The 26,442-nt window shown below is 48.7% G+C and overlaps 1 protein-coding gene across 1 annotated transcript in view; it reads right to left on the reverse strand.

Moving 5' to 3' along the window:
- The window catches only part of Jag1 (jagged canonical Notch ligand 1), a 35,408-nt gene extending 12,936 nt beyond the window's left edge, over positions 1-22,472 (reverse strand). Inside the window, exons 1-8 of the mRNA XM_052183736.1 lie at positions 21,892-22,472; positions 21,124-21,429; positions 12,636-12,687; positions 7,172-7,426; positions 5,736-5,796; positions 1,784-1,914; positions 1,014-1,133; positions 51-164 (exon numbers count right to left, since the gene is read on the reverse strand). Of these exons, the coding sequence (XP_052039696.1) occupies positions 51-164; positions 1,014-1,133; positions 1,784-1,914; positions 5,736-5,796; positions 7,172-7,426; positions 12,636-12,687; positions 21,124-21,429; positions 21,892-21,972 (1,120 nt within the window). The 5' untranslated portion in view covers positions 21,973-22,472. The remainder of the gene's footprint in view (positions 1-50; positions 165-1,013; positions 1,134-1,783; positions 1,915-5,735; positions 5,797-7,171; positions 7,427-12,635; positions 12,688-21,123; positions 21,430-21,891) is intronic.
- Positions 22,473-26,442: the final 3,970 nt, after the last annotated feature.

Raw genomic sequence — 26,442 nt, forward strand, 5'->3', positions numbered from 1 at the left:
ACACAATAACCCTGCACAACAGCCGCATGTCAGAACCTAGGCTGACTTACTTGTGGAACACGTGGGTCCAGTCCAGCCTGGAGAACACTCACACTCAAAGCCTGAGGAGGTCTCCTTGCAGCTGCCTCTGTTGTGGCAGGGGTCAGAAAGGCAGGCATGCTCAGCTGAGAAATGAGAAAGACGGTCAGCAATGTGCTAAAACACTACCTTAGCCCGTTCCCTGTTCCCTCCCGGGTCCAGTCCCCGGCCCAGTCCCAGGCTCTGCTACTAGTTTAAGCAGATTACAAACCAACAACAACAAAAGCAAGCTTGTGATATAACACCGCTGTGGTGCGACACAAAAGGAAAGAAGACACTTTCAAACTAATCTGGCTCAAGGCACATTTCAGTGCCTTTTAGAACGCGGGTTCATTTAAAAGCCCACAACCTACTCAGTTATCAGCATTGTCTCACAGCCTTGGGGATTTCATAGGTTCAGAGAAGGAAGGGCTGGGATAACCAGTCTTAACGTTGAAGTGGTTTTCTTCTTTTTGTGGGTTCAGTGTATTCACACACACACACACACACACACACACACACACTCGATCATGTTTCTCCATAAATATTATGAAGGCCATATAAAACAATGCCATTTTTAGCAATTTTAAATAAGGTAATCATCCGTTGTCTAGCTCTGCCCTGGTCCTCTTCACTGAGTCACTGAATTTAGCTACAATGAGTCCTTAGATCCTTTGGCGATCGTCCACCCGTGACCTTAAGCTGCTACTTTCCAGCTCCAAATTTTTAAGTATTTTGAGAATTTCCTACAGTATATTTTTGTTCATAGTCACCCTCCCCTAAAATCCTACCACATCCAACACCCCTATTCTACCCACCCAATTTTGTTTCTTTAAAAAAAAAAAAACAAAAACCCGAATCAAACAAACAAAACAAACAAGTATTTGTTTTTTAAACTTAATGTGCAGAACATGAAGGCAAAGGGACCCCTCCGTCCTCCCACTCAGGCCACTTACCAACTTCACAGTTGGGTCCGGAGTAGCCCTCTGGGCAAGAGCACTGGTATTTGTCAGGGCCAGTGTTGCTACATGTTCCCCGGTTGAGACAGGGCTGATGAGTCCCACAGTAATTCAGATCTGCCAAAAACAAAAACAAAAAGCAAAAAAAAACCACCAAAGTTAGGGAGAAAATTGCTAACTGGTCCCAGTTCTAGGCCATGCCAGTTTAAAAAATAAGGCTCACCCCCAAATAAATCAACATTAAAGGCAAATCCAAACATATTCCTAATAAGTGCCTCTGTAAAAACTTAAAACAGGGCCAGGGCTGGAACCACAGCTGAGTACTCACATCTCAAAGGTCTCCTGGGTTTAGCAACACCGAAAACCAGAAGTGGTTATTAGTGTTTGTGATGGTTTGTATATGCTTGGCCCAGAGAATGGTACTATTAGAGCATGTGGCCCTGTTGGAGTAGGTGTGTCACTGTGAGTATGGGGGCGTTAAGACCCTCATCCTACCTGCCTGGAAGCCAGTATTCAGCTAGCAGCCTTCTCAGCTCCTCCTGCATCATGCCTGCCTGAATGCTACCACGCTCCCACCTTGGTGATAATGGACTGAACCTCTGAGCGTGTAAGCCGGCTTCAACTAAACACCGTCCTTATAAGAGTTGCCTTGGTCATAGTGTCTGTTCACAGCAGTAAAACCATAAGACTGTGTTGTTCTATCCCATAACCCCAGTTCTGGCTCCCCAAGCCCTCATACCACCCTCAAGGCTTCACAATGGTCATACCTTTGTCACAGAGCTGTCCACCCCAGTTGGTCTCACAGAGGCACTGCCAGGGCTCGTTGCAGGTGCCGTGGACACATCCCGGGTGCGGGATGCACTTATCGCAGTACAGGCCCTGCCAGCCATATTGGCATCTGTGGACAAACAACACACCTTAGCCTTCCAACAGCCTGGGATGCGCATGGTTACAACACACAGCTATTTCTGGGTTTTGTCCCTTGAAATGACAGGACGGCAGATTTTTCAGACCTTCACGGGGTTCTGTATGAGCAACCTCACAGCTGGCCCAAAGTGTGCCCTCTCAGCATACCCTGACAAAAGGAGAGCTATCGGGGGAACAGCCAACATGGGGAGCCCTGCACAAAGCCCTTCTCTTCTCAGTCTCTCAAGAATGAAACCCAGGGGTAGGGGACTGGAATAAATCAATCCCAGGTCCTCATCAGGACAGACCATACAAGGGAAGGAGCCTCTGGTGACACCAGCTGTGAAGCTGCAGCAATACACACGGAGCCAGCCCCACTCCACTCAGAGTGCACAGAATGCAGGGCCACAGGGTGCCAGGATAGCCCCTCACAGGTTTTGTAGACTCAAATGGGAAGGAGAACAACCTTCTCCCAGAGACCTGGATCTCTGAACCCATCTCTGTAGGAAGGAGAGGGCAAAGGCAACACTGGGAACCAATTCATATATAATTTATGACCCATTACCCCAGCCAGGCATGCTGATTTATAGTTATTTCTCACTTTAGAAAAAAAAGGGGGGGAGGGCTGGGAGGGGGAGGTGAAGCTTGGTTTGTCTAGCTTTGAGGGAGAGGAGTTCCCTTTCTAGGAGTTCAAGACTTCTTTCGAGGTCAGATGGATCAGTCAGTCTGTCTGATGCCCAAACCAAACCACAAACATGAACCTTCACCTGGGGTGGGACAGGGCAAGGTCTCAAAACCACTTCCCCCTCAATGTTTCAGGCCCTCTGCAATTTGAACCTCCCTCTCAAAATCAAGCTTTAACCAAGGGGCCTCGGGAAGGCAGGGAGCAGCCAGCGGCAGGCTGGACAAAGGAGTGAAGGTGAAGCAGATGTAGGGCAGGCAGCAGCAGCAGCAGCAGCCTAGAGCAGAGGGCCAAGGGAACGGCAGGATCAGATCCAACTCCCTGTAAGCTTCTCAGCTGTGACTCTGGGGGGAAAAAAAAAATCTTTGCTTCCCCACCCCCAACCAGAAGGAAGGGCTTTGAGTTCCAGAGAGCTGGAGGCAAAGGAGCAAATCCTGGTCATGGGAAAATTATAGAAATCTAGCTATTAGCTAATCACCCAGGCTGAGAAGCCACTGAACCCTTGAGAATCCGGACCACTTCCTAACTTCTACAGCCATCTACACCCAAACACCGACAACCACTAGAATGTGGGGCTTAGAGTTAATCAGACACAGGATTCTGGCTCTAAACTAGACCATCAGTTTAAATGACAAGTGACTACTTAAAAAGACAGATCTAAGAACAACGGATACCACTCGATGGGAACCGTTCTCTTCAGAGGCAGACACCCAAGTCAGTGGGAGGTGGGAGGGTGGGAAGCCATTCTGTCAGATCAATATTCTTAACTTAGAAGACCTGAGGTAGCTGACGGGGCCACAACACTCTGACCTCCCCTCGGTGTCCCAAGTGAAGGATCGTTACACTTCTTCAGTTTGCCTAATAAAACCAAGCCGGATGGCTGAGGACCCAACCAACCTCCTAATTAATGAAGACTCAATGCCCAAGCATAAAAAAGCAACCATAGGAGGCCATGGATGACTTCAAACAAAAACAAATAAAAATACTGACCCTAACAGAGGCATCTACCACGTTATCCCCGCGTAATGACAGATGATGAGCATCCCAGGAGAAGCTGACTTTCCCGAGGTGATGATTCATAATTGAGTTTGATATTACTGTCAGCCTGGCACGAAGCCAGCCTGTACACCCAGGAAGGGGCAACCCAAGTCTACTTGGGAACAGCAAAATCAGTGAAGTTTTCCACAACAACAACAACAACAAAGCTCATGTAATACATAACTCAAAAGACAACTTAAAGGTAACTTGCCAAGCAACTATTTCGGGAGCAGGACTCAACCTGAACTTCCTTAGCTGGAAGGTTCTGTTTTGATTTTCTTTCAAGGCAGAGAGAAGGAACTGGGCTGGGAGACTATGCAAATGGCGTGTGGGAAAGTTGCACCTTAAGTAAATAAGGGCACTGGTGCGTGTCTGGGCAGAGAGTGGGAGGTGAGACTTCGAAAGAGAAAGGGCTCAATTCTGGAAACAAAGCCTGTTGTTCTGGCTTGGAGGGCCCGCCCCTGCCCAGCAGGGTGTTTATTCTGATGACAGTAGCACACATCTCAGTTGGCCTTGCTGATGCTATCGGAGCAGAGAGCAGGCTCCAAGGCTCGGAGAATAACTAGCACTCTTACTTTCTCCAGAACAGCCTTAATGAGCAGAGTCATCGAAGGTAGGTTTCTCCTCCAGCTCTGACAAAGATGCCTTTGGATGCCACGGTCAAGCTGCGACCAGGCACATTCTTTAGTGGGCAAATCCTGTTCAGGCTTCCTGGAAATCAACTTTCAAAAAAGCAGGAAGAAACAATTCCAGGACAACCTGTTCTTACTTTACTCCCAACTGCCTTGAATCTCCTCAGCCTCCATTGCATTCCCATGGTTTGAAGAGAACACACTCCGGGTGGGGCTGAGTCATCAAGGTTAAACCCACAGGTGACTGACCAGTTAAAGCAGTAGGCTCAGTGTTGGCCGAGGGTGAAATCACTGAGAAAAGTTGTCAAATGAGGCCTTCTAGGTCTAACCAAGGCCTGGGAAGTCAGTGCCAGTTGTGGGAACCAGGAACCTGCACTTCTAACAATTCTCTGTTAATCCTACAGTTTGGGAGCAGCAGCCCTACTGGGGACCCACCACAGACCCTCACAATCAAAAACTGTTTTTTTGTTTTGTTTTGTTTTGCTTTGTTTTAAGAGCACCAGACACCACCTTCTACGGGTTTGTGCCTTAGACTGTTTCAAAACTGTCTTTGGCTCAAATCGGTGCAGCCTTTCAGAGCAAGGGTGTCAGGACTTGAAGAGGGTCTACTTAGTGTCTCATCAAATTTGCTAATTCTAAAGGCGTCTCAGAGAATAAAGCCTGAGACCAGTCAAAAATGCCACAGACACCAAAGGTATTTCCTGAAACAAGTCATTTCCAAATTGGCATAATGTACATTTTCAAAAAGCCCCCAAAACCGGCATCGGAAGGGGAAACAGGCTGGGTAGGTTTCCGTTTGGTTTCAGTATTGTCCCTGGATCATAAAGAACAGACTTCAAAGGCCAGCGGCAAAGTCTACATTCATCAGGCTCACCCGAGCAGATTCCAGCACAGCCATTAACCTCCAGCAACAGCGCAGCTCCCGCCTGCAAAGGGGCCAGGAGACTGAACTAATCCCATTCTAAAGAATGCTGGACTTTTGCCTATTGATGGGAAAAGTGGGGGAGGGTGCCAGAGGAAAAGCCAGGATGGAGGAGGAGACAAGGGGAAACACAGCTTCGTCCCAGTCCAGTCCATTAGCACTAAAGGAAGATTACGAATAGAGCTTATCAATTTACAGAACAGTTAATACACGAAGATGCCAGCTATGCCCAGTAAGAATTTTGGTTTGGGGTTTTGACCCTTGACCCCACCCCACCCCACCCCCACCATTGAAGAACGGTGCATCCCACCAAACAGCTGGTATGATTTAGTGAGCTTTCCATGTGCCCGGTTTGTTTTGTGTTTTCCCCTAACTTTTTCATCCTCCAGAGAAAAATAGTCACATTCACAATGAAATCAGTTTTTCTTTCTGTTTTGCATATGAGACAGACAGACAGAGAGAGAGAGAGAGAGAGAGAGAGAGAGAGAGAGAGATTGAGAGATTGAGATTACTGGAGTTCAATTAGTTTGGTCATTTACCTGCAGTCACCTGGGAGTTTGCAAGAGCCATGCTTGGGACTGCAGCCCTGTCGGCATATAGCTGGAAAAGACAACAGAAAGTTACACTAGCACTGCCTATGCCTTGCGGGCCACTGTCATATGTCATAAAATTGGGGGCGCAAGTAAATTCAGGTTCAAACTCCAAGGCCATGTCAGTAGATCCTCAAATCATAATACTGCTTGGGGACAAATAATTAGGGGGTCCCTCAGCATGTTTATTCCTTGAGCCTCCCAACTACATGCCTGGTTTCAACGATCCCACAGAGCTAAAAAGGAAGCGGGCAGGCTGATCTTGTGGACAAGTAACCTCATACAGCAATTCTATACTCACTCACAGAAAGAAAGAAATCAACTGAATACTTAAAAAAGAACATGCAGACATTGGGGAACTTAAGTAATTGCTCCTGAATTTTAAAATATTGAGCAATTCCTTCTGTCATCAATTCCAGAAGTGCCATCTTTTAAATTACTGTCACCAGCTACCAGGAGAGAGGAATACTTCCTAAGAGACCAAATATCCTCTCTTGTGTCATCCCGCACAATTTAAAGCTAAACAAAGGAGTTTATCTAATGATTTTGTAAGACCAGCAAGGTATATTTATGTCTGCGAGGGCATAGCATCTGTTGTGGTAGGATCTCCAGCTCTATTTCTAGGAATTAGAATTACTTAATTCTAGTATAAGGGACAAAAAACAGTAAGGGACTCTAAAGGTTACACCTACTCCCCCCCCACCCCCTTTAATGCCACAGCCTCAAAGATGCCCAGTGAAACTTGCTATAGTGACACGTGAGCCCAGGGGCAGTCATTTCCCATAGCACTGTCTGTTCAAACATCACTGGCCTGGCCTGTTCCTGTTTGGCATCAGACTCTTCTCAGAAGCAGTCTGAGGAGGAGATTTGGTAATAGGAGGAAGGAATGGGGAGCCAGATGAGGCCTACAGAGGGAGGAGCTGAGCAAGGGTGTGGTCTCAGCTGGGGTCTGACTTCAGCGTGATCCCCAGGGAACCTCCAGAGTGTGAATCTTACTCCACGGTATTAAAGCAAAAGGGCTGGCCTTGCCTTAGGAACAGCCCCATCCCCTGTGTCCTCAGTCACTCAGTAACTGTTCAGCTGCAGGGATGGGGCAGAGAGTGGCTCCTGCTTGGCCAAGGACAACTCCCTAGAGAAGGAGCAGCTGCGAGCTGTTAGCAGCCAACACTCACAGCAGCTGGGGGATGGGGACACCAGCTGGTAACGGGACTCCGGACAGGGCACCAACAGAATCTTCTACAGAGAGCATCTTCATGCTTCAGTCTAAGATAATGATAATGGCAGTATCCCACCCCGCCACCTGACTGCTCTAAGGGTGAGAAGCTGGCACCAGAACCCTGAAGTCAATAGCATTTGCCAGTCCGTCCAGTTGCATGCCAGCATACCTTTGTTACACTCAGGACCCATCCAGCCTTCCATGCAGGTTTTGTTGCCATTCTGATCACAAGCATAATGTCCAAAGAAGTCATCTCTGGGCCGACAGAACTTATTACAGCCAAAGCCATAGTAGTGGTCATCACAGGTCACTCGGATCTGATACTCGAAGTGGGCAATCCCCGTGTTTTGTTTCAGTGTCTGCCATTGCCGGCTGGGGTTTATCATGCCTGAGTGGGAAGCCTTTTCAATTATGCTATCAGGTTCTGGGGGGAGGGGGTAAAAAAAAAAAGAGAGAGACTCATTAACATTCACATTAGCATCTTCTGATCTGACCATTTTGGCTATTTTCAGACTAGAAACACACAGAGCACAAAAATCAAACTGTTATTTAAAAAAAAAAAAAAAAAAGGAACAAGAGCTGTAGCCTCTTCTTTGTTTGCCAATTTACCATTCAAGCTCTTTGTTGGGTGCCTGGAAACAGCATTAAGTAAACGCACCTCTTCCCTGATCTACAGGCATTCAAGGCATTAGAGTTAGCATCTTACAGGGCTGGAGAGATGGATGGCTCAATGGTTAAGAGCACTGACTACTCTTCCAGAGGTCTTGAGTTCAAATCCCAGCAACCACAGGGTGGCTCACAACCATATGTAATGGGATCCATTGCCTTCTTCTGAAGGTGTGTCTGAAGATAGCAACCGTGAACTCATATATAATACATAAAAGAGAAAGTCTTTAAATATATATATATTTTTAAAAAGTTAGCCTCTTGCGATTCAGAGCTACAGTAAGCAGGTTGAATGGATGTTGGCCAGCAGCAAGAAATATCCTAAGAACATCAGTACAGATTCAGTGCATACGGACAACACATTCCAACCACAGGCGATCCACAGATACCTGCCACAGCACCTGAGGGCCCTTCAGCATATAGAGCTGCATCAGCAACAGTACCACAGCTCAGTTTCTCATCTCCGCACAATAGGTCCATCAGGTACAATAGTGTCTCCTGTTTTAGTTGACCTTTAGTTGACAGTATTTTTATTTTTTCCTGTGATCAGTGTCCTCTGCCAACTTCTCTAGCCTATTGCTGTCCACACTAATTTGCAAAAACTCCTAAATATTATAGAAAGCTGCTCCTTAGGAGATTTTACTCTTAAAGAAATTTTTACTAATCCAGACAAGGTCAGTGATTTTTTTTTTTTTTTTTTTTTTTTTTTTTTTTTTGTATAGACTAGAGTTTATTCAGGGCAGAGGATGGGAGATAATGAGAAGTAGAGGCAGAGAGAGATTAGAGAAGTGGAGGAGTGGAGGCTGGCCATGACCACGTGAAGAGAGGGGGAGGGGAGGAGAGCCAAGTGGGGCAGAGAGGTGAGAGTGCCAAGAGGCAAGGGTGAGGAGAAAGCGTTTCTTTACATTTTACTTGCAAGTCTTGCTTAGAAAAAGTTCTATTTCACAATGCTCCACTGAGGGCATCAGCAGCAACAAAAACAACACAGCTCACTCGTCTCACCAGCCGAAGCTAGCAGATCGGAGTAAATTCACCTCAGCCCGCAGACAGGTAGGTTGAGGCATGGCCTTTGTTTGTGTCTGTTTTAAGTCAGGTACCCTTAAAGATGCCTGAGAGGCAAAGCAAATGTGGAGAGCCCAGGCAGTTCTGAGAAGCAGTATGAGTGGCCCCTATCCTGAGGTCACCTACAAGCTGGTCAAGAGACAGGCACTAAAACAGCTTTAAGCCCCAGGAGCAAGGAGTGCAGGAGGATGTGAACAGACAAGGCTCTCAGTCAGCACTCAGCCTGGTGCTGTGTTTGTTTTCTTAAACCTGCCAGTCATCACCTTGTCAAATTCAAGGCCACCTTGGAGAGGCAAGGTAGGACCGACTTACGATGTCTTTGTGATTCCTGCACACCCACACCACTGTTTTTCTAGGCCTTGAGCCTGTGCTCCTTGACAAAGCTAGACAAGCCCTACAGGTGACCAGAAGAACAACTCCTGGGTGGCTCTATGCACAACCAACACAGCCCCAGCCAGTCTGGACCACGGTGTGGGCAGGGCAAGCCTTGAGCAAGCCCACGTACCTGCGGGCTTACATCCAGTAACATGTAGAACCACGTGCAGGTAACACGGTACACGAGTTTTTGCAAATACACACAGACCAAAGAATGGCAAAAATGCCTCTCCATTAACTGCCTGTTTGCTTTGCTGGTTCAAGTTGAGAAATGCAGTGGGCTATTACAGTGTAGCTTTAAGAGCTTAATGAAGGAATTATTAAACACAGTAGCCATGTTGCAAAGGTGTCTTAAAGAACGACTCTGTATAGTTCGGTGCACGTTCTACCTAACTTTCAGGAAATGCTGTGAAGACAAACTTCAGAATCCACGGGGGGGGGGGGGGGGGGGAGGGAGGGAGGGGGGTGGAAATAAAATAAAGCTATGGAAATAATTTTACACCCACTGAGGCAAGAGACTACAGAATATGTGGCAAGTTCCACACTGTCTGGGTTACAGAGCCCGAGTTTAGTGTGTGATGATTCTACACGGCCACCTGACACAGCTCTCTCAGGCCACTAAGTACAGGGGCAGCTCCCCACCTGGGGAAGCTCCAGCCTTGGGCTGGAAAATATTAGCACACTTCCCTGTAAATGTCACTGGTACAAAGATGCATCGTGAAGCACACACACAGCATTGTACACCCAGGAGGAGGAAGAACCACCATGAACACAACTCAAGGACCAATCAGAAAACCTAGATAATGGCTTTAGCTGGGAGAAGTCTATGCTGTATAGAAAACTTGGTCTCAAGGACTCCTGGTTATGCTTGCCCTTCAATCCGTTGAATGTTACAATATACTAAAATCATTTGCTCAGGTGGAAAACAAGAAACTTGGATCTATAAAGATGCTATACTCCTGAGCTATATTAGGAATAACTGGAAGACTGGGGCTGGGAGCCAGCCTTGGGACTTCGGAAGCACCTGACCTTAATCTGATCTAGACTATACTTGAGTTTTTGCAAATATACACAGACCAAACAACGGCAAGAAAAACCTTCATTGGGGATAATTACAGCACTGATGTGAAAAGGAACTCCCGCCCAAACTTGGGGATCTGCCTGTAAGTTAGATGCAAAGCCAGGATGTCTGCAACTTGATGAGCTTTGCGACCAAAGAACAGCCCTCACTACTGGGCTCCCTGGCATCCTCGGATGCTTTGTAAGGGCAGAGGGTAGAGAAAACAAGGAGCCAAACATACAAACAGTGCACACAAAGGTCCTGAGACAAGAAGGAAATGTGATACACTCCAGGATACAGACCCAGTACACACAGTGTGTTAAGACAAGCCATCAGGAGAACAAGGCATACAAAGATCTGACCCAAGGGCTACAGGATGCCAGTGAGTGAGCTGCTAGCTTTTACCACCAGGATGACCGTTAAATGCTATGCTCAAGGAAAAAAAAAAAAAGATGGCCCAAGAAGATACTGGAAGTTGATTGGAGCCAGTAAGGACAGCCCATGAAGCAGTAACACTAACTCTGAAGGTACAAGAAGGCAGTGCAGTGGACCAGGGCAGCAGCAGACATGGCGGGAGGCAGCTGGATTCACATGGAGAGCAAACGGTCAAGACTATTCAAAGTTGGAAGCTGTGTAGATATGGATGCTAAATAAAGGACATAAGGGCCTTCCAGATGAATAGCTTATGGCACTGGCTGCCCAAATACGGGTGCTTGTCACCCAGAAAGGACTCCACTAAAGGGGAGTGCTCTTGGACCTCCAATTTGGCTTTGACTCTGGAATTTGAAATACTTTGAAAATATAGATGAAAAATAAAGAGTCGACAGAAAAGCAGATAAACCACAAAGCCCGAGGCTCATACTGAAAGATTCTATAGCTGTGATGGGCATCTATGACTATGTCTCACTTTCTAAAACGTGAGATCTGAAAGCAAATTGTTCTCATCTCAGTCTTCTTTGCCTCCTGTCCAGAGACTAGTTACCCTAGGAAGAAACAAGATAACCAGGAGTCCCAAAATGTACGGATTTCCATTGCCTGGAAATGTGGATAACTATGGGGAACTGTGGACAGGACGCATGTCCCTGGAGGCTGAGATGACGTACAGTCTAGCAAAGAGTCAACAGATGCTGGGCAGGGATCCCCTCACAGCCTCAGTTCCAGCACCAGTGCACTCGGAAGGCGCACTCTGTCCCCCACCCATCGCTTTGTACATTAAGGTACAATGATAAAATGTCCACGCAGAGCTCAGTGTTTTGTGGAGAGGACAAACAGGTACCATGACCTTGGCTGGCATCGACCACAAGCAAGCCCGGCAAAGTGTCCTACCTTCAAAGTATAAATGTCTGTCACAAGGAGATAGCTCAGATCCTGGCCATCCACAAACTCCCTCCCAGGCAGGGCTTCTGTCTACATAGCTGAATACCAAAGCAAGAAAATAACTCTAATGACAGGCAGCCTGCCTCACACCAGGGCTTGCCAAGGATTTTGTAACTCCAAGAGGCCCCAGGAGCCAGCCATGGTCAACTGCCATTGAGTTTATGTGCAGCTAGCGCTATGCTCATGCTGAGTACTCAGTACTTTCACCTGTGGTAGAAAAACAGTGATGTTGACAAGGGAGAAAGGTGGTGTTATTAGCAGTGAAAAAAAAACTGGTCAGTAAATGAAAGAAGGAGGAGGTGCAAAGCATTCTGGGAGCGGAGGGCAAAGGCAAAAAAACTGGATCAACACTCTTCCTGAACAGATTAAAAAATGTCAGAGTGAATCAGGTTTTCCAATGACAATTAGGCTCTGGTGATAAAAGAGGGTCTGGCTATTTCAGTGTGAGGAGCATGTTACGTTACAGTTGACCACCATCAGTAGAGCACACCTTTGTTGCCTCTCCACTGCCCCCCACCCCATCCCGACCCCCAGCCACTTCTCTGTAGGCCTGAAAAGCAACCTGCCAGGAAAACAGAGCCATCTTTCAAAAGGGACAGGGCAGGTCATGACTGGGGGGGACTCTGAAATTCTGCTTCAATGGGAGGTTTGTGGTGAGCAGTGTGGGAAACTCAGGCTGGTATGGGGCTCACCTGCCTACCAAGTGAAATTTAAGGTCGGTCTTTAGAGCCCAGCACCACACTTTACAGCTTTATCTTTCTGATGAGAGATTAAATGCTCACTTAAAGTTTAAATGGACTTTTAAAAAGTCACTACTTTGATCCTTTAGCAGTCTACAAGGTTTTAAAGTTGTAAAACCATTAAGATCTCTATCCCGAGATAAACTTCGTCCCTTTCTGCAAGGACTGAAGAAACTGGGAGTCTATTCTGGCTACTTAATATTTCAGTTAAAAGTTCTAGAAGTTAAGGAATAGACTCCATGGACAGGTTCAGCCCGGGTGGGGGGGTGGGGCATTGGGGACTTTCCTCTGGGCTTCCAAGCACAGCACTTAAGACCAGCATTTAAAGAAGAATTTCTGACAGAGATACTTACGAATAGTGTCATTACTGGAATCCCATGCCTCCACCAGCAAAGTGTAGGACCTCTGCAAGACAGATAAGCAAAGTTTAGTGATTCAGACACAGGGGTCAACTCTCTGACTCTGACGCTGCCTGCAGTCTCTAGTGCTCTGGTACCAGGAGCCAACCCAAAACAGAAGGCAGAAAAAAGGCAACAGGGTATTTGAAGCCAGACCAACCTCTTCCTTTCTCTGAAGCACTCTTCACAGGTTGACAAATAACTCCTCTCAACTGGCAGGGGCACCCTGGGGCTCACGCCACTCAAGCCAAGCAGCAGTCCAGGGTCAGAAACTAGTAGCTCCCTATATGGGAACATGTAGCGTATAGGTTTCCCAAAACTTTTCAGTACCTAGTCCTAGTACATGAGAAAAAAACCCACACAAAGAATTTATCCCAAGCCAACCTACTCAGGTATTTGTACTGAGAGAGAGCTGCTAAGGTTACGTTTGGGCCCTGGTGGGGCAGTCCCCCGGGAGGCCCCCTTTTCCTTTTCAGAACCCCTTTGAAAGCCCTGTCTGTGTGAGACCATCCCAGCTCCCACAAGTATCAGGTGACTCTAGGAAAAAGGAGGGGTAAGGCTCAAAGACTTAAGACAAAGGCAGCAACCTAGCTTCCATGGTGGGGTGGGTTGTGGCTGTCTGTGGGAGAGCACACAAAGGAGAAGGCACCGCACACCCATGGGTTATGTTTATTGATGAATGTATCTGTCAATAAGATCTAACATTCCTGGAATAATCAGTTCAGTAACTAAACAATTCCCTGGAGGCTGGCAAGATGCCAGTTAGCCTAGTGAACCTTTTTTTTTTTTTTTTAATCTTCTAAGAGTGTTTCTGAATCCCATTCCCTCTTCCCCAAGATCCAAGCCATTAGCAGATTTCCACTTTTGCTCCAATCTTCACTTACAACAGGTACTGGGGTGAATCTCGCTAAGCCTACGGAGGGGGGAAGGGGATGGAGGAATACAGAACTGGAACAGGTTTGTGCAGCGCTGCACTGCCACCGGAACCAACCCCCTGCAATGCTCAGATAACCACAATGCCACCAGAAACACGGCTGCCAGGGGAAGAGAGGGCACCGATAGGGGGAAGGCGTGAGAGAGAAGCAGGAGGTTTCATTCATAAAGCCAGGCGAGCTGACTCCTCTCTCGGTGACACAGCAGGTCTGCTCTGACGACAAAAATATCTTGTGATAGGCCCCTGCTTTGGAATCCAGCCGAAATATGCTTCATACTTGCGGCAGGATTCCATTTCGTTCTCTGATAACTGTGGGAAAATGCTCACAAAGCAAGCAAAACCGGGCAAGCTAGGACACATACCCCGCGCCCTCCTCTTGGTGGCTGTAGGTCCAAATACATTGTTATTGTCGTTAATATTTTATTAGTGAAAGTTACACCTTATTTACAGCCTCTTTAACTTTCCTAGGACTTCCTACAAATTATAGGACTCTTCCCGAAGAGCAGCAAGAAATTATATTTCTCTACTGGTTCACGATGAGAGCCAAGTCGAAACGAGGCCAGATGTGTGGCTGATTCTGTATAATTAAGCCCTTCATTTGTTGGTCACGTTGAGGCCCACATCCTTCACTTCAACAATATCGCTGTAATTAATCCTCTGACTAAATGCATTGATACCGAGAGTTTTGACAGACTTGCACAAGCCCTAAACACACATCATACCCACAAACACCACTGCAAAGGAAGGTGCCTTGGAACCAGCTGGCGCAGCAGTATTAACTCAGCTTCATATTGAAGGCAGAAGGCATCCTTAGACCTTGCACAAGAACTTGTAAGATCAAGTTGTCTGCCAGGTTCATCTTGGACTCAAAAGTTGCTGACCAACACTACCCCAGATGGAGAGGAAAAAAATGTCCCACAGCCCCATGGGCTGGCGGTATGATCCCCTAATCAAGTGCCTTCCTTTTGGGGGTTGAAGGTGGGCTTGAGTAAGGGTAAGAGCTTGGAGAAACAACAGGACTTTGCTTTCTCTTGAGAGCATGTGTTAAGAGTTCCAGGTCTCCTGGGGCATGGGTGCCCTGTCTTCAGAGAAAGGATTCCCTCCAAGGCGTCTATTAAGAGGCACTCTTCCCTCCCACTCCATCCCCACACTATAGATCAACAATCAAGATAATTTGGCAATGATTATTAGTTACTAGGGAGCTGTAATTTTTTCCCAGGCCCACGCTTGACCTCTGTACATCCCCAGCTATATGTCTGGACACTGAGATTTTAGACCAGGTGTACCACTCAAGCAGATACCCAGCCACAGATCACCCACATGGGATCGGCTGCCACTAATCCCATCCTCAGCAGAGGCCAAGTCCCCAGTCCTAAGGGAGTTTGTTCGAAAGGCAAGTTTTGCTTGATCTTAACATTATACCCAGAAGCAAGCAAACAACAAGCAAATCCTGAGTTTTGCTGGGCTTCAAACAAGAAAAGAAACTTTGACAACTTTGATGAGTTACCCAGATTTCATATTTTGTCCTGAGTCTTCCCAGAGTAGTAGTCTGAGGGGCAAAACAAAAGGCACAGGATAGTTACCAGATCTTCCATCTGGATTTGCAAGTGAGTCACTTCTGCCCCTTCCCAGCTCAAGGCCATCTGGCAGCAAGGCGGCTCGCTTCCATTCTTGGGAAGCATCAAAAAGTCCTGGTCAGCTTTCAAAGGGGCCTTTTTGGAGATTTCCATACGATTTTACCTACCGAAGAGTCTTGGCATCAAAGCCCTCAAGGCATACCACAGTCACCTGGTCACCTTACCAAGGCTGGGCCACCAGGCACCTCCTCCTATTCTCCACACTTGAGCTGCTGGTCTAGGGTTCATTCTTTGTCCTGCCCCACTCTATGGAGGTTACCTTGGCACTGGGCAAAGCAGTAAGCACTTAATTGCCACATTAAGCAGGGGGAGATGTAAGAAACAAAGGTGATTGTGTTGGCAGCTGGCAGCTTCCTTTTCCTGGCAACAGAGGTAGCCAAACCAAGCCCTAAGAAGCGGCTGCCTCCCGTCCTGCCCAGCTGACGGACACAAACAAACCACCATCCAAATGGCACGCGTGGGGAGTCCAAAACCCCAGACCGCTGTGACAGGCAGGCCCGCCAGAGGCATGCATATCCTGGGAATGCCCTGAGTGCCAACACAGCCATTGTACCCAGCCTGCTGGCCCCAGGTCTGTCAGGGGCCCTGCATGCGCTCTGCTGACTCAACTGTTGCTTCCTGTCACTTGCCCTGTATTAGCAGTATTTCTGGAGAGGCCCCATTCTTCTCTGTAATCCTCACTTTAGTCAGGCCGGCCAACTCTATTGTCCTGCCTGCGTCTGGGTGGCCAGAGTATAAAATATTCCAGTCACAAAACATGTGAAACAAAAAAAGGAGTTCAGAGAGTCCATGTGTGGGCACACACAATTCCTGTCTTTTAGGGTTTTGGCAAGGTGAGAGGTTGAAAAAAAAAAAAAAAGACCACTCCCCTAGTGCATGCAAGCTGAGCTCCAGTCACAGAAAGCAACCATTTTTTGCAGGATTTGACATGTCAATAGAGTGTGGTCTGGCTACAAAGACTGATTTTCTCATCAAAGCCTACCTCAAAGACTCACCAAGGGGTCCCAGAGCTCATATCCAGATTGGAGGCTCTCAGTGAGAGGCCCCTAACCCTTTTCCCATCATTACCCTTACCTGTTTGAAAGGCATCCCACTGATAATTAAATGCACCAGTTACAAAAGGGTGGCGAGGTTAATAGATAGAATACCACGGAGCCAGCCAAGCACAACCGTCCAGTTCACACAGAGCAAGCCCGAACAAGAAGCCTTTCTACTTATTTACCAAAAGTGCATAAAAACTGGGCTGAGCTGGTAGAGGACTCAGTTTGATTATTTACGTGCCCCCTTTAACCACTAGGAGCCACCCTGGGAATGTCTTCCCTGGCCATGTGCTGCTCCAATGAGATATGTTACTGACACTATGAATAAGGACCAAGGGGCTGCTGTAGGCCAAGCAGTAACTTAGCAACCGCAGCTTTCTGAGCCCAAGACTCACCTCCCTCCCCATCCTGTCAGAGGCTTCACTTTCACGCCTCCAGATGCAGCTTCCAGCCCTTGGAAGAAAAGTTTATTTTGTCCTAATTATCGTTAAAGTATATTTAAGGGGCTGGAGCCAAATGTCATTTCTGGACAGTTTGAATCCTAAAACCTTGGACAAGGTAGGGGTATGTCTCTAAAACTGTACGAAGAAGAGTTCTCAGGAATATTTGTCACTATGGATTATCAAGCTGGCAGTATGCACATCCCCAGAATATGCATCCTCGCACAAATAATCTATGTGAATAATCTAGAAAGCCTGACACTGGAACCAAGTTAGGCCCTTCCACAACAGGAACATGGCTACTTGGAACGAATCTGGCTCCCTGTTTCCACATACAAAGTGAAGACTCCTTATGGCCTTGGTCTTGTTTTCTCACAACGAGCCTCTTCCCTCCATGGTAAATTTCCCACTCGCCCTCTGTACAAAGTGTCCCTGAAGGTAGCAGTGCTTGTAAAGAAGTCAGGAGCATTCGGATCACTGTCTAGGAGGTTCACCCTGACGGCATGGCCGCTGCCTCTTCTTCTGACCAATTCAGCTTCCGAGAGCACTGAGCCTAAACTTCACTCTTCTCTACAAAATGTGCCAAGTCCCTATAGAACTATGGGTGTGAAGCTAGTGGGCTGCAGATTCTTCTCAGTACTGGAGGTTTGAGCAAGTTGTTAAGAAACAAGGTAAGGAGGAGGAAGAAAACACAGAGTGGGTTATACCTGCAGCAGGAGGAAAACTATTAGAAACCAAGAAAGCACTCGGGGTCCCAGCTGCTTTAGAGTGCTTCTAAGCCACTCGCCCTCCATGTTCCCCAAAAGCCTTAAACATTTGAGGCAGATTTCTTAGACCACCACCACCACCAACAACAACAACAACAGATGTTCTCTCCACACCCAGAACATCTCTGGTGCTAAGCACTTACACAAGGGCACTGTCTGCACACATGCTAAGCACATAGGTGAGGCACAGAAAAAAAAAGCTAACCTAAAAAGAGCCTGACTCCTCCATCTTCCATGTGTCCACACACATCTAGAGGAAAGACGGCAGACAGCAACAATCACACTCGAGGACTGGCAATTTAGATTCTGGGATTAGCCACCTGATGGCAGCTCGACTCTAACGCCTGTGATTTAGTTACTGAGGCTGTAAGACTGACAGGGACTCAAGATGGCATCCTCTTCTGCTACCTAAGTCAACTTTCACTGGCTTTTCCTAAAATAAAGTTGCGCTCAGCAAGACTCTGAATGGGGTCAGTGGTATTTAAAGATAAAGCCAGGCGCTCCTGTCGTTTTACCCCAAGTCATTACAAATTTAGGGCCACCAAGGCGGCCATATGACCCAGGTTTTCAAAAACAGAAGTAATTACACTAATGCATTTTTAATGAGAAGGCACTACTGGGATTTTGAGCTAATTTGGGGAGGTGCAAATTAACCATTTCGGTGATTTATTAATGGTTATTCCCAAATCATTTCTTGTTAAGGCCAATTACCTGTCATAACTATGCTCTTATCGCCTAGTATCCAAACTGGAGAATAAATAATAAATCAAGCTAGGTACTGCAAGCTGAGCTGCCTTGCAACATGGATGACAACCCAATCAGAAGCACAAAGCTAAGAGACTGGGGCCAGAGCAATTGATCCTCTGGGGGAGGTAGCCCAAGGGGGAGATAACCGAACGCCAACTCGATACTGCCATGGCAGGCCGGTCCACTTCAGAGTGCCTCACAGGCTGAGATGGAGATTTGTGTTTCCTATCCTACCAGATCCTTTCCTTCTCTTCCTTCCTAGGCCACGAATAGGGGCCATACTATCAAACAAAAGACAGGAATTATATGACCTTCTTCACTGAACTAGCTTTACCAAACACAATGTTTCCCTTCCCCGTAAGCCAATTTAGGAGGACTTAGCCCAAATGACAACTGGGCCTGCTTAGGGGTTGGCAGCTTATGTGGCTCTGAGGCCAAGGTAGGCTGGAGGCTTTGTTTGCCTTTTAAATTATGTCCTACTCTGGAATCCCAACATCTCTGCACCAATTCCACTGTATCCTATCCAAGGAGGAGGAGGAGAAATAAAAATTAAGTTTGTGGTGCTTGAATTCAAACCCAGGACCTTTAAGAATGCTCGGGCAATACCTATTTCGATGAGCTCCAGCCCCAGCCCATTTTAAAAACAAGCCTCCCGGTGTTAATTGCCAAATCGTATGAAGCTGTGCTACCCACTAACACTTGTGATGCTTAAGGCTTTCACTGAATTTAAGACTCACCCTGGAGCCATTCTTGGAAGTTACAGACAGCAGCGGTTCTCTAACCACACTGAGGAAAATAAACTAAGACAACACACACACCCCCAAACTTCAGTTTCTCTTGGGAAGTCAAGCTTGTGTTTCACAGGAGGCCTGTGTGGGGGCAGCAGTGTGGAGACCTGTTTAGCACTGATCCGGCTTTCAAAGAGAACCACATTCTCAGTGCTAACCCAGTGGGCCTCCCTCTTTCTAGAAAAGCTGCCTCTATTTCATGCTTGGTGACCCGTGGGGCCTGAAGGCACTGACGAGCAGAGCCCAGCAGTGGTGGCAACCTTCCATCATCAGCTCACACCACCTCAGCTCCTTGTCGGTGAGGAACTCTCTCTTCCAGGTGTCAAAAGCAGACAGTCACACTTCTGGGTCACTTCCCCCCCTCCCCCCCCCCCTCCGGGCTAGCCTTTGGAGCAAGCCTGTCTGTTTTCATCCAAGCCATCCTCCCTCTGACCCCTCTTCTCCAAAATAAACCTCAGCCAGGCCTGCCGGGGTTTTTTTTTTTTTTCCACATCACTTAATAAGATTCCTTTTATGGTCTTGTGAAAAGCGAGGGGCTCAGACTGATCCTAGGGAGGGTGGAACCACCTGCAGGCCCCTTCCCCCTGAAAACTCCAAACACAGCTCAAAGGCAGCCAGCATTCACCCTAAGCTCGGACCCAGCCAGATGTAGTGGTGGCCAACCTCTTTAGCTTAAAGTTCTCCCTAATAGGAGATTAAACAAACAAGACAAACATTCTTTGTAAAAGTGAAATCCCACAACTGACACAGCCCTCAGATCTGAAGAGATTTCACCTACAGCGGCAGTCCCCTGCCAAAATAAGACCCCTTTAATAGCACGTTTTCGATAACTGTCTTATCGCGCCCACAGCAAAGGCCAACTCCTGTAAACGCAGACATTAAGAGCCAGCTCAGCTTCACACAGAGACAAGAGCCAGACAGGCTTCTCTCCCGCCCGCCCGCCCCTCTTCAGAGTTTCAAATCACAGCCCAAAGCCGCGGGTAGGAGGCAGCAGAGCGCACCCCATCCGAGCACGTGGCGGAAAGCAATCCTCCGGGGCACGGAGCTCCCCCTCTTACCACCCACCCTCGGAGCTCAAGCTTGGCGGAGTACCAGTCCTGGCAGCGAGTCACGCCTCCTGGACAACGGGCACACCCCCCACCATTTCCCTTTCCTCCCCTTCTGCAATCGCACCCATCTTCCTTCCACCCATTTTGGGATGTTGCAAGGGTTTTTTGCTGCAGTCTGCCAGCAGTACGCCGGCCTCAAGCAGCTCCGCGGGCCAAGGAGGAGATGAGGGCGCACGCAGTTGTACCCGCAAACACTACTTATAGCGAGCCGCCTCTTCTAAGCCTTACCACGGTGCGGGAAGGGCTTGCGGAGGCCCGGTGCCCTCCGGACGAGAGTGTACGCCCGCCCTTCCCGGGGAAGTTTGCAAACACAGCTGTTCCAGAACTGGGGAACCGCTGGGAGCAAGGCAGCCAGGGCTCCACCGAGCGGGGGCGGGAGGAAGGGGCCGGCAGGGGGCGGAGGTTCCCAGACTAAAGCCTGGACGCCAGTCGGAGACAACCCCCCTCCTGCAGCCGCCACCCCAGGCTGGGAGAGCACCTCTCCAACACACTAAAATCTCCCTCTAGAGCCGCGGGAAACCGGCTCCCCCACACCCTGCAGGAAGGACACACCCGCCCTCGGGGCGGCTCACGGGAAAGGGGAGGGTGCCAACTTGGACAGCGTTTGCAGGGCAGACTACGCGCAGTCGCCTTCCACAGCACTACGAGTTTTAATTAGTTAAGCAAAGAAATCATGTATAATGACCTTCTGGTCGGGGTTGGGTATTGCAAGTAGCAAGCATAAAACTAGCATCCTTGCCGTACTTTTCCCCCAGCAATGCTCTTCAGAGACCCCATTTCGGTGCGCTAAGCAGACACCACCCAGAATGGAAGACCCGCCCGGCTCATCTTGTTCAAGGTCTAGCTATAGTCTGGACTCTCAGACTTGCAACCCCAAAAGCTTCTCAAGTTAGTGCCAAGTTTCAAGTGGCATTAAATCCTTCTCAGGGCAGTATGGGGCTCGGCCCCGCGTTCGATCCTGTCTGCGAGTCGCTCACTCACCGGCCAGGCGAAACTGAAAGGCAGTACGATGCGATTACGGTCGTTGCCGCGGCTGGCCTTGAGATTGAAGGTGTTGCCCCCGATGACAGGCGTAGACCCTGAGCCGAAGCTGCAGGGTCCCCCGGCCGTGACGCGGGACTGATACTCCTTGAGGCACACTTTGAAGTATGTGTCACACTCGTCGCGGGTGCACTTGCGGTCGCCAGGGTTCCGGGCTCCGCCGCAACAGTTCCCATTCTGTAGCTCTCCGTTCACGTTCTGCATGGACAGGATCTCCAGCTCAAACTGACCCGAGGCCCCGCACACCTGCCAGCGAGGAAGGAAGGTCAACGCCTGAGAAAGTTTTCTCTCTCTCGAGGTAGAGGTGGAGATTGCTTGACTAACCCACCCCCCCACCCCCAACACACACACCCAAGCTGCCAAAGATCCTCGGTGGCAAGTGAAAATAATTTTGCAAAAACTAGGTTCAGGGGCATAAAAACCACAAGTGCGAGAAAACTTAAGACAAGTGCCCCGAAGGACCATGAGAGTGTAATGATCGCATTCTGCCCAGCCTGGAGAAGGTTATCTTTCGAGGCCAGGGGCTCCCCTCTGGGAAGCCAGCGTTCCCACACCGGGTGCAGCCTCTGGGGTGAAGAGTCAGGGTCAGGGAGCCTTGTACTCAAGGGCTCCGGAGCTTGCAGTGGGAGCCACAGCCGCTCGCGTCCAGAATGCCACGAGGGAAGGGAAGAGGACCGCGGGGAGCAAAAGCGGGAGAGAGACTCCTACCTTGGCTCGCAGGGCACAGAGCAGGGCGAGCAGAAGGCTCAGGGGGCGCCCGGGCCGGCCGCGCGTCCGTGGGGACCGCATCGCTGCGCCGCGCGCCGCGGGCACTCCGGACGCCGCTGCCGCCGCCGCTAGCGCTGGTGCTCCCGCCGAGGCTGCCGTCGTCGCTGCCCCCGCGGCCGCCGCGTCCCGGCTCTAATATACTCCGTGGATTGGAGCATGCACGACTGGAAAACAACACTACTTTCAAAAGCCCTTTCAAGAGCCGCGCGTTCCAGAAGGCAAAGAGCCCGGCCTCCTTTTATTATTCTGATCGCTTCTTTGAGGCGCTCCCCCCTCTTCCACCTCTCGGCTTTCTTTCCTTCTCTCGCGCTCCCCTTCTTTTATTATTATGATTATGCGCAGCCTTTTATTCCCTTTCAGATCAGCTGCATGAAACGCGGGGGAGGGAGGGGAGAAAAAAAAAAACCCTGAGCCTAGCTCGCCGGCCGGCTGCAGGTAACACAATGACGCGTGCCCGCCTGGCTCTCGAAGGGACCCGGAGCGCCGGTCTGGGAGCCGCGACTCCGGCTGGCCACCTCTTCTCAACACGCGGAACAGGGCGCATGCGCGATTGTTAATATTCATAAGGGGCGTGTCGTATATTGGATACGCCCCTTTCCTCCGGGTTGTTGGGGAGGGGAAGACTTGAGAAGGGGTTGGAAGTTGCGGGACCGACCGGGTGGCATGGCCGCCCGGGGCCCCCCACACGCAGACCACAGTCCCGGGGAGCCCGGGCCAAGAGAAAAGAACCTGGAAGAAAACGTGGAGGAGCCCGTGGCTCTGAGAGGCCCAGAGCGCCTCCGCTGGACCGCCCCCTCGGTGCATGGCCTGGGCTCCCGTGCGAGCCCCAGGTGTAGGCGCCGCCGTAAGGCCCGAGCTGTTGGGGCGGGCGGCTTCCGCCTTCGGAGCCGCCTGCGTCAGCTGCGGCTTTCGCCCCGGGGAGGAGGGCCTGCCCGCCGGGAACCCGGGCCGCTCCCAGCAAGCGAGCCCAGAGCTCTGTGCTGGCGGCGGCGGCGGCGAGACTGGCGCGCTCGCCGCCGTCTCCTCGCCCTGCAGAGGCGACCTGGGCAGACGCTGCTGGGAACTTTGAAAAACTTTCCCGGAGCCAGACTTGCCGCAAACTCGAGGGAAAGCCTCGGCCGTGCGCCATCCCTTCCCAGATCCCAATCCGTGGAGCCTCGGAGGGGCTCCCAGCGTCCTTTTCCAGACCGCGCCAGGACAGAGGCGTGGGGGAAGCAGGGGGAGAGAGCGGCGGGCACCCGGGGGCTCAGCCCGGGCTTCGGGAAGGACTTGCCGAGACGCCCAGGGCTCCGCCAGCCTCCCGCCCCGGCGCAGTGGCGGGACGGCACCTGTAGGCGGCCTCCGCGCTGCTCTCTGGGTGGCGAGGCGCGGCCTGAGAAGAACTTAACCGCTGTCGTGGGCCACAGAACTTGGCGTCTCCTGGGTAGTGGTGGAAACCAATGCCATTTTCCACCTTGAGGCAGGCCTCGCAATTAGCAGCGACACTCCTGGTCATAATCAGGGTCAAAGGGAACCCAAAGGCTGGCTGAAGCCTCTGTCAGCTCCACTCCAGGCAGGTTTAAACGGAGCTCTTTAGGAAAACAGATTTTTCCATTAAAGGACTAAAAGAATTTCATGCCTTGCATTGATTGGGCCTATCGTGAAGAAAAGCACTGATTTTCCGAGATGTGTTTAGAGCCTCAACCCTGGGTAAAGGGAAAAATAGTTTCCAACATGCTGAACATGACAACATAACAATACAGGTTATTTGTGGCTACGTTTAAAGACTGGCCCAGCATAGATAGAGCCCAATACCATTTGATGGGGTCGAGAAAGCTGGTTCAAGGCTACCAAAGATGGTTCAGTAATTAGGGCATTTTAACCACCTGTATAGGTGATTTCTTGGTGGCAATGCTTCTCAATCTAACTATTCCCGGGTAACGATCCATAATTGGAAAGGGCATATCCAAAATCAGAATGAGTTAGCCACTGCTCCCAGAAGCACCTGGCTTCAGCAGCAGCCACCTGGGCTTTTCCCAGCATGCCCAGTCCTCCTTTGCCCAATTATCACGAAAGCAAAGCATCCCGTTTTCAACCTTAGTCCAACACAGGTTTTTTCCACTAAAGTTTCCAGAAACATAATAGTCCTCACTTTTTATTCAACTCCTTACTTTTACTTCTAGTTGCCAAATTAGGGTGCTCAATAACGCTTTTAAAGCAAAGGATCGGTATTGTGAAAAAGCCACCTAACCCGCAAAGGCTGGAGTGGTCTTAGAATCTGTATTTCTTGAGGTTCTTAGGTCTACAACTCTTAAAATGTAAAGCTGTATCCAATAGTCTGTGCCCTGTGCCCCACACTAACCCCTAGAAGGAGGCTAGATTTAGTTCAGAATGTTTGAGCCAGCCACCTGATTTATACTGGAGGATGACCTAGGATTTATAGTTGCCCTGTTGGTAACAATCTGAATTTCATGGAAGCTGAGATCAATGCTACTGCTGAGTTTTACTCACTTCATTAACAGGAATGTTTTGAGGGGTGAAGAAAGCACGTAATAACATAATAGGAATGTCAAATCACTGAGAAACACCAAACTCACAGGAAATAACATGGAGTCTCTAATCTTTTCTGAGCCTGGGAACTCATATTTGAGGAAGACACTTGTGGGCTTCAGGGGATTCTTTAAAAATTTCTCCTTTGGTACTCTTCCAGTGGGCTGGGACTCCCCCAAGAAGCTAGTCACATTTACTGCAACAGGCATTGGGTGGAAGTTCTGTCCTCAACTTCCTTGATCACCCCCGAAACCTGGAGAATGGGGAACTAGTGCTGAAAGAATTCACACATGGACATTTTCCCTCTCCATAGCCTGGGCTTTGCTTTCCAACTATAAATTAATAGTTCAGAAAACATTCCCATGAGAAATAAGACGTAGGAATCACCATTGCTTACACCCCAGAGAAAGGAGGGTCTCAGAGCTAGATATCATCGGACCCGATGCATGTGTTTGGATATCTTCTATACTTTAAAAAAGATGATGGCTTGATTTCCTTTCTACAAAACCCACCTCACCTTCATTTAATTGTCAACAAACAGACCTGACTTCCGACAGGACTCAGTTCGAGGCATCAAGTTATGATTGTATTTTAAAGCTTGTAATCAACTGAAATTATTTATCAACACCGATAAGAATCAGCCAATCAATATTTATTGAAAAGTACTGTCGCACGCAGCAGTATGGCTGATCTAAAGAATATCACGTGAACGAAATAAGCCCAGGCACCAAGAGTGCAACACCTATGAGTTCCTTTATACAAAGGTGTCCTAGAACAGGAAAAGCCAGTCTCCCAGTGGGAAATGAAGTATGGTTAGGGTGGTGTGTGGTTGGAGATTTGATGTGCTTAGTGCCCTTTTGGGCATAAGTCAACTCTCTGTGTCTTAATCGCAAGTTGGATAACACAGGTGTATGCATTATCAACTTTCATTAACAAGCACATTTGAAACCAGTGCCATTCATTATGGGTTATTGTTGTTTTAAAGACACATACGCAGCAGTTGCTTTTATGAGTAAAAATAACATTTAGGGGTATTTGAAATGATATGGACAATGGAACGTCAAATGCATAAATGGTAGAGAATGGCTACGTGGTTAGATAAACTGTCTAAAGAAAGTCATAAGGGGTGAAAGCCCAGCACTTGGGAGCTGAAGGATCAAAGTTCAAAGCCAGTGTGGTCTATCACAGAGGTGATAGGAGAACAGGGATCCATGAATCTAGCAAATAGACTTGCTCACTTAATATTCCTCTGAATTTCTGTGTTTGAAATGTTAATCATAAAATTGTGAATACATGGTTATTAATATCCCTTATATTATCCAAAGCTCCAAGAACACAGCAGAAACCACCCAGGTAGCGGACCCCAGCAGGGCAGAGCACAGTGTACATGTTCAAGGGTTGGAGGTGACACAGATGGAGAGAGTAGGTGAAACACACAGACCTTTTTGCCTATTCCATGTCCTGATAATTCTTTTCTTCATTGTACCAAATAGGCAAGTCCAAGTTATAGACATATGTAATGCTCCCTTTAAAATCTTTTATCTTGATTTTTAGATTATATTTTTGAATAAACAGAAAAGAAAAAAGAAAGAAAAAGGTAAAAAGACATGACTGTTTGTAGGCATGCTGGAGGAGAAAGTTTCTTATAGATGAAAGGGAGAGCACAGCCAGAGGCAGGCACATGTGGGAAAGTGTCCTGACCCTGAGTCACGTGAAGTGAGGGAAGAGGGGAAAGGAGAAGGGCGAGAGGGCAGCCAGGTGCAGCAGCTAATAGGGCAAAGCTACAATAAGAACAGGTAAGCAAAATGTCTGGATTATATAGGGAAGAGCCTCTGGAGGAACAGCAGCCCGGACCCTAGGCTGGGGAATTCATAATAGAGGGCAGAGCAGAGTATGCCAACCTTGTAACAGCCATACCTGTTACAGGTATACCCTGTGATAGGGTTGGACTAAGGGATACTT

Source organism: Apodemus sylvaticus, chromosome 5, assembly GCF_947179515.1.
Source record: "Apodemus sylvaticus chromosome 5, mApoSyl1.1, whole genome shotgun sequence".
NCBI classification, from domain to species: Eukaryota; Metazoa; Chordata; class Mammalia; order Rodentia; family Muridae; genus Apodemus; species Apodemus sylvaticus.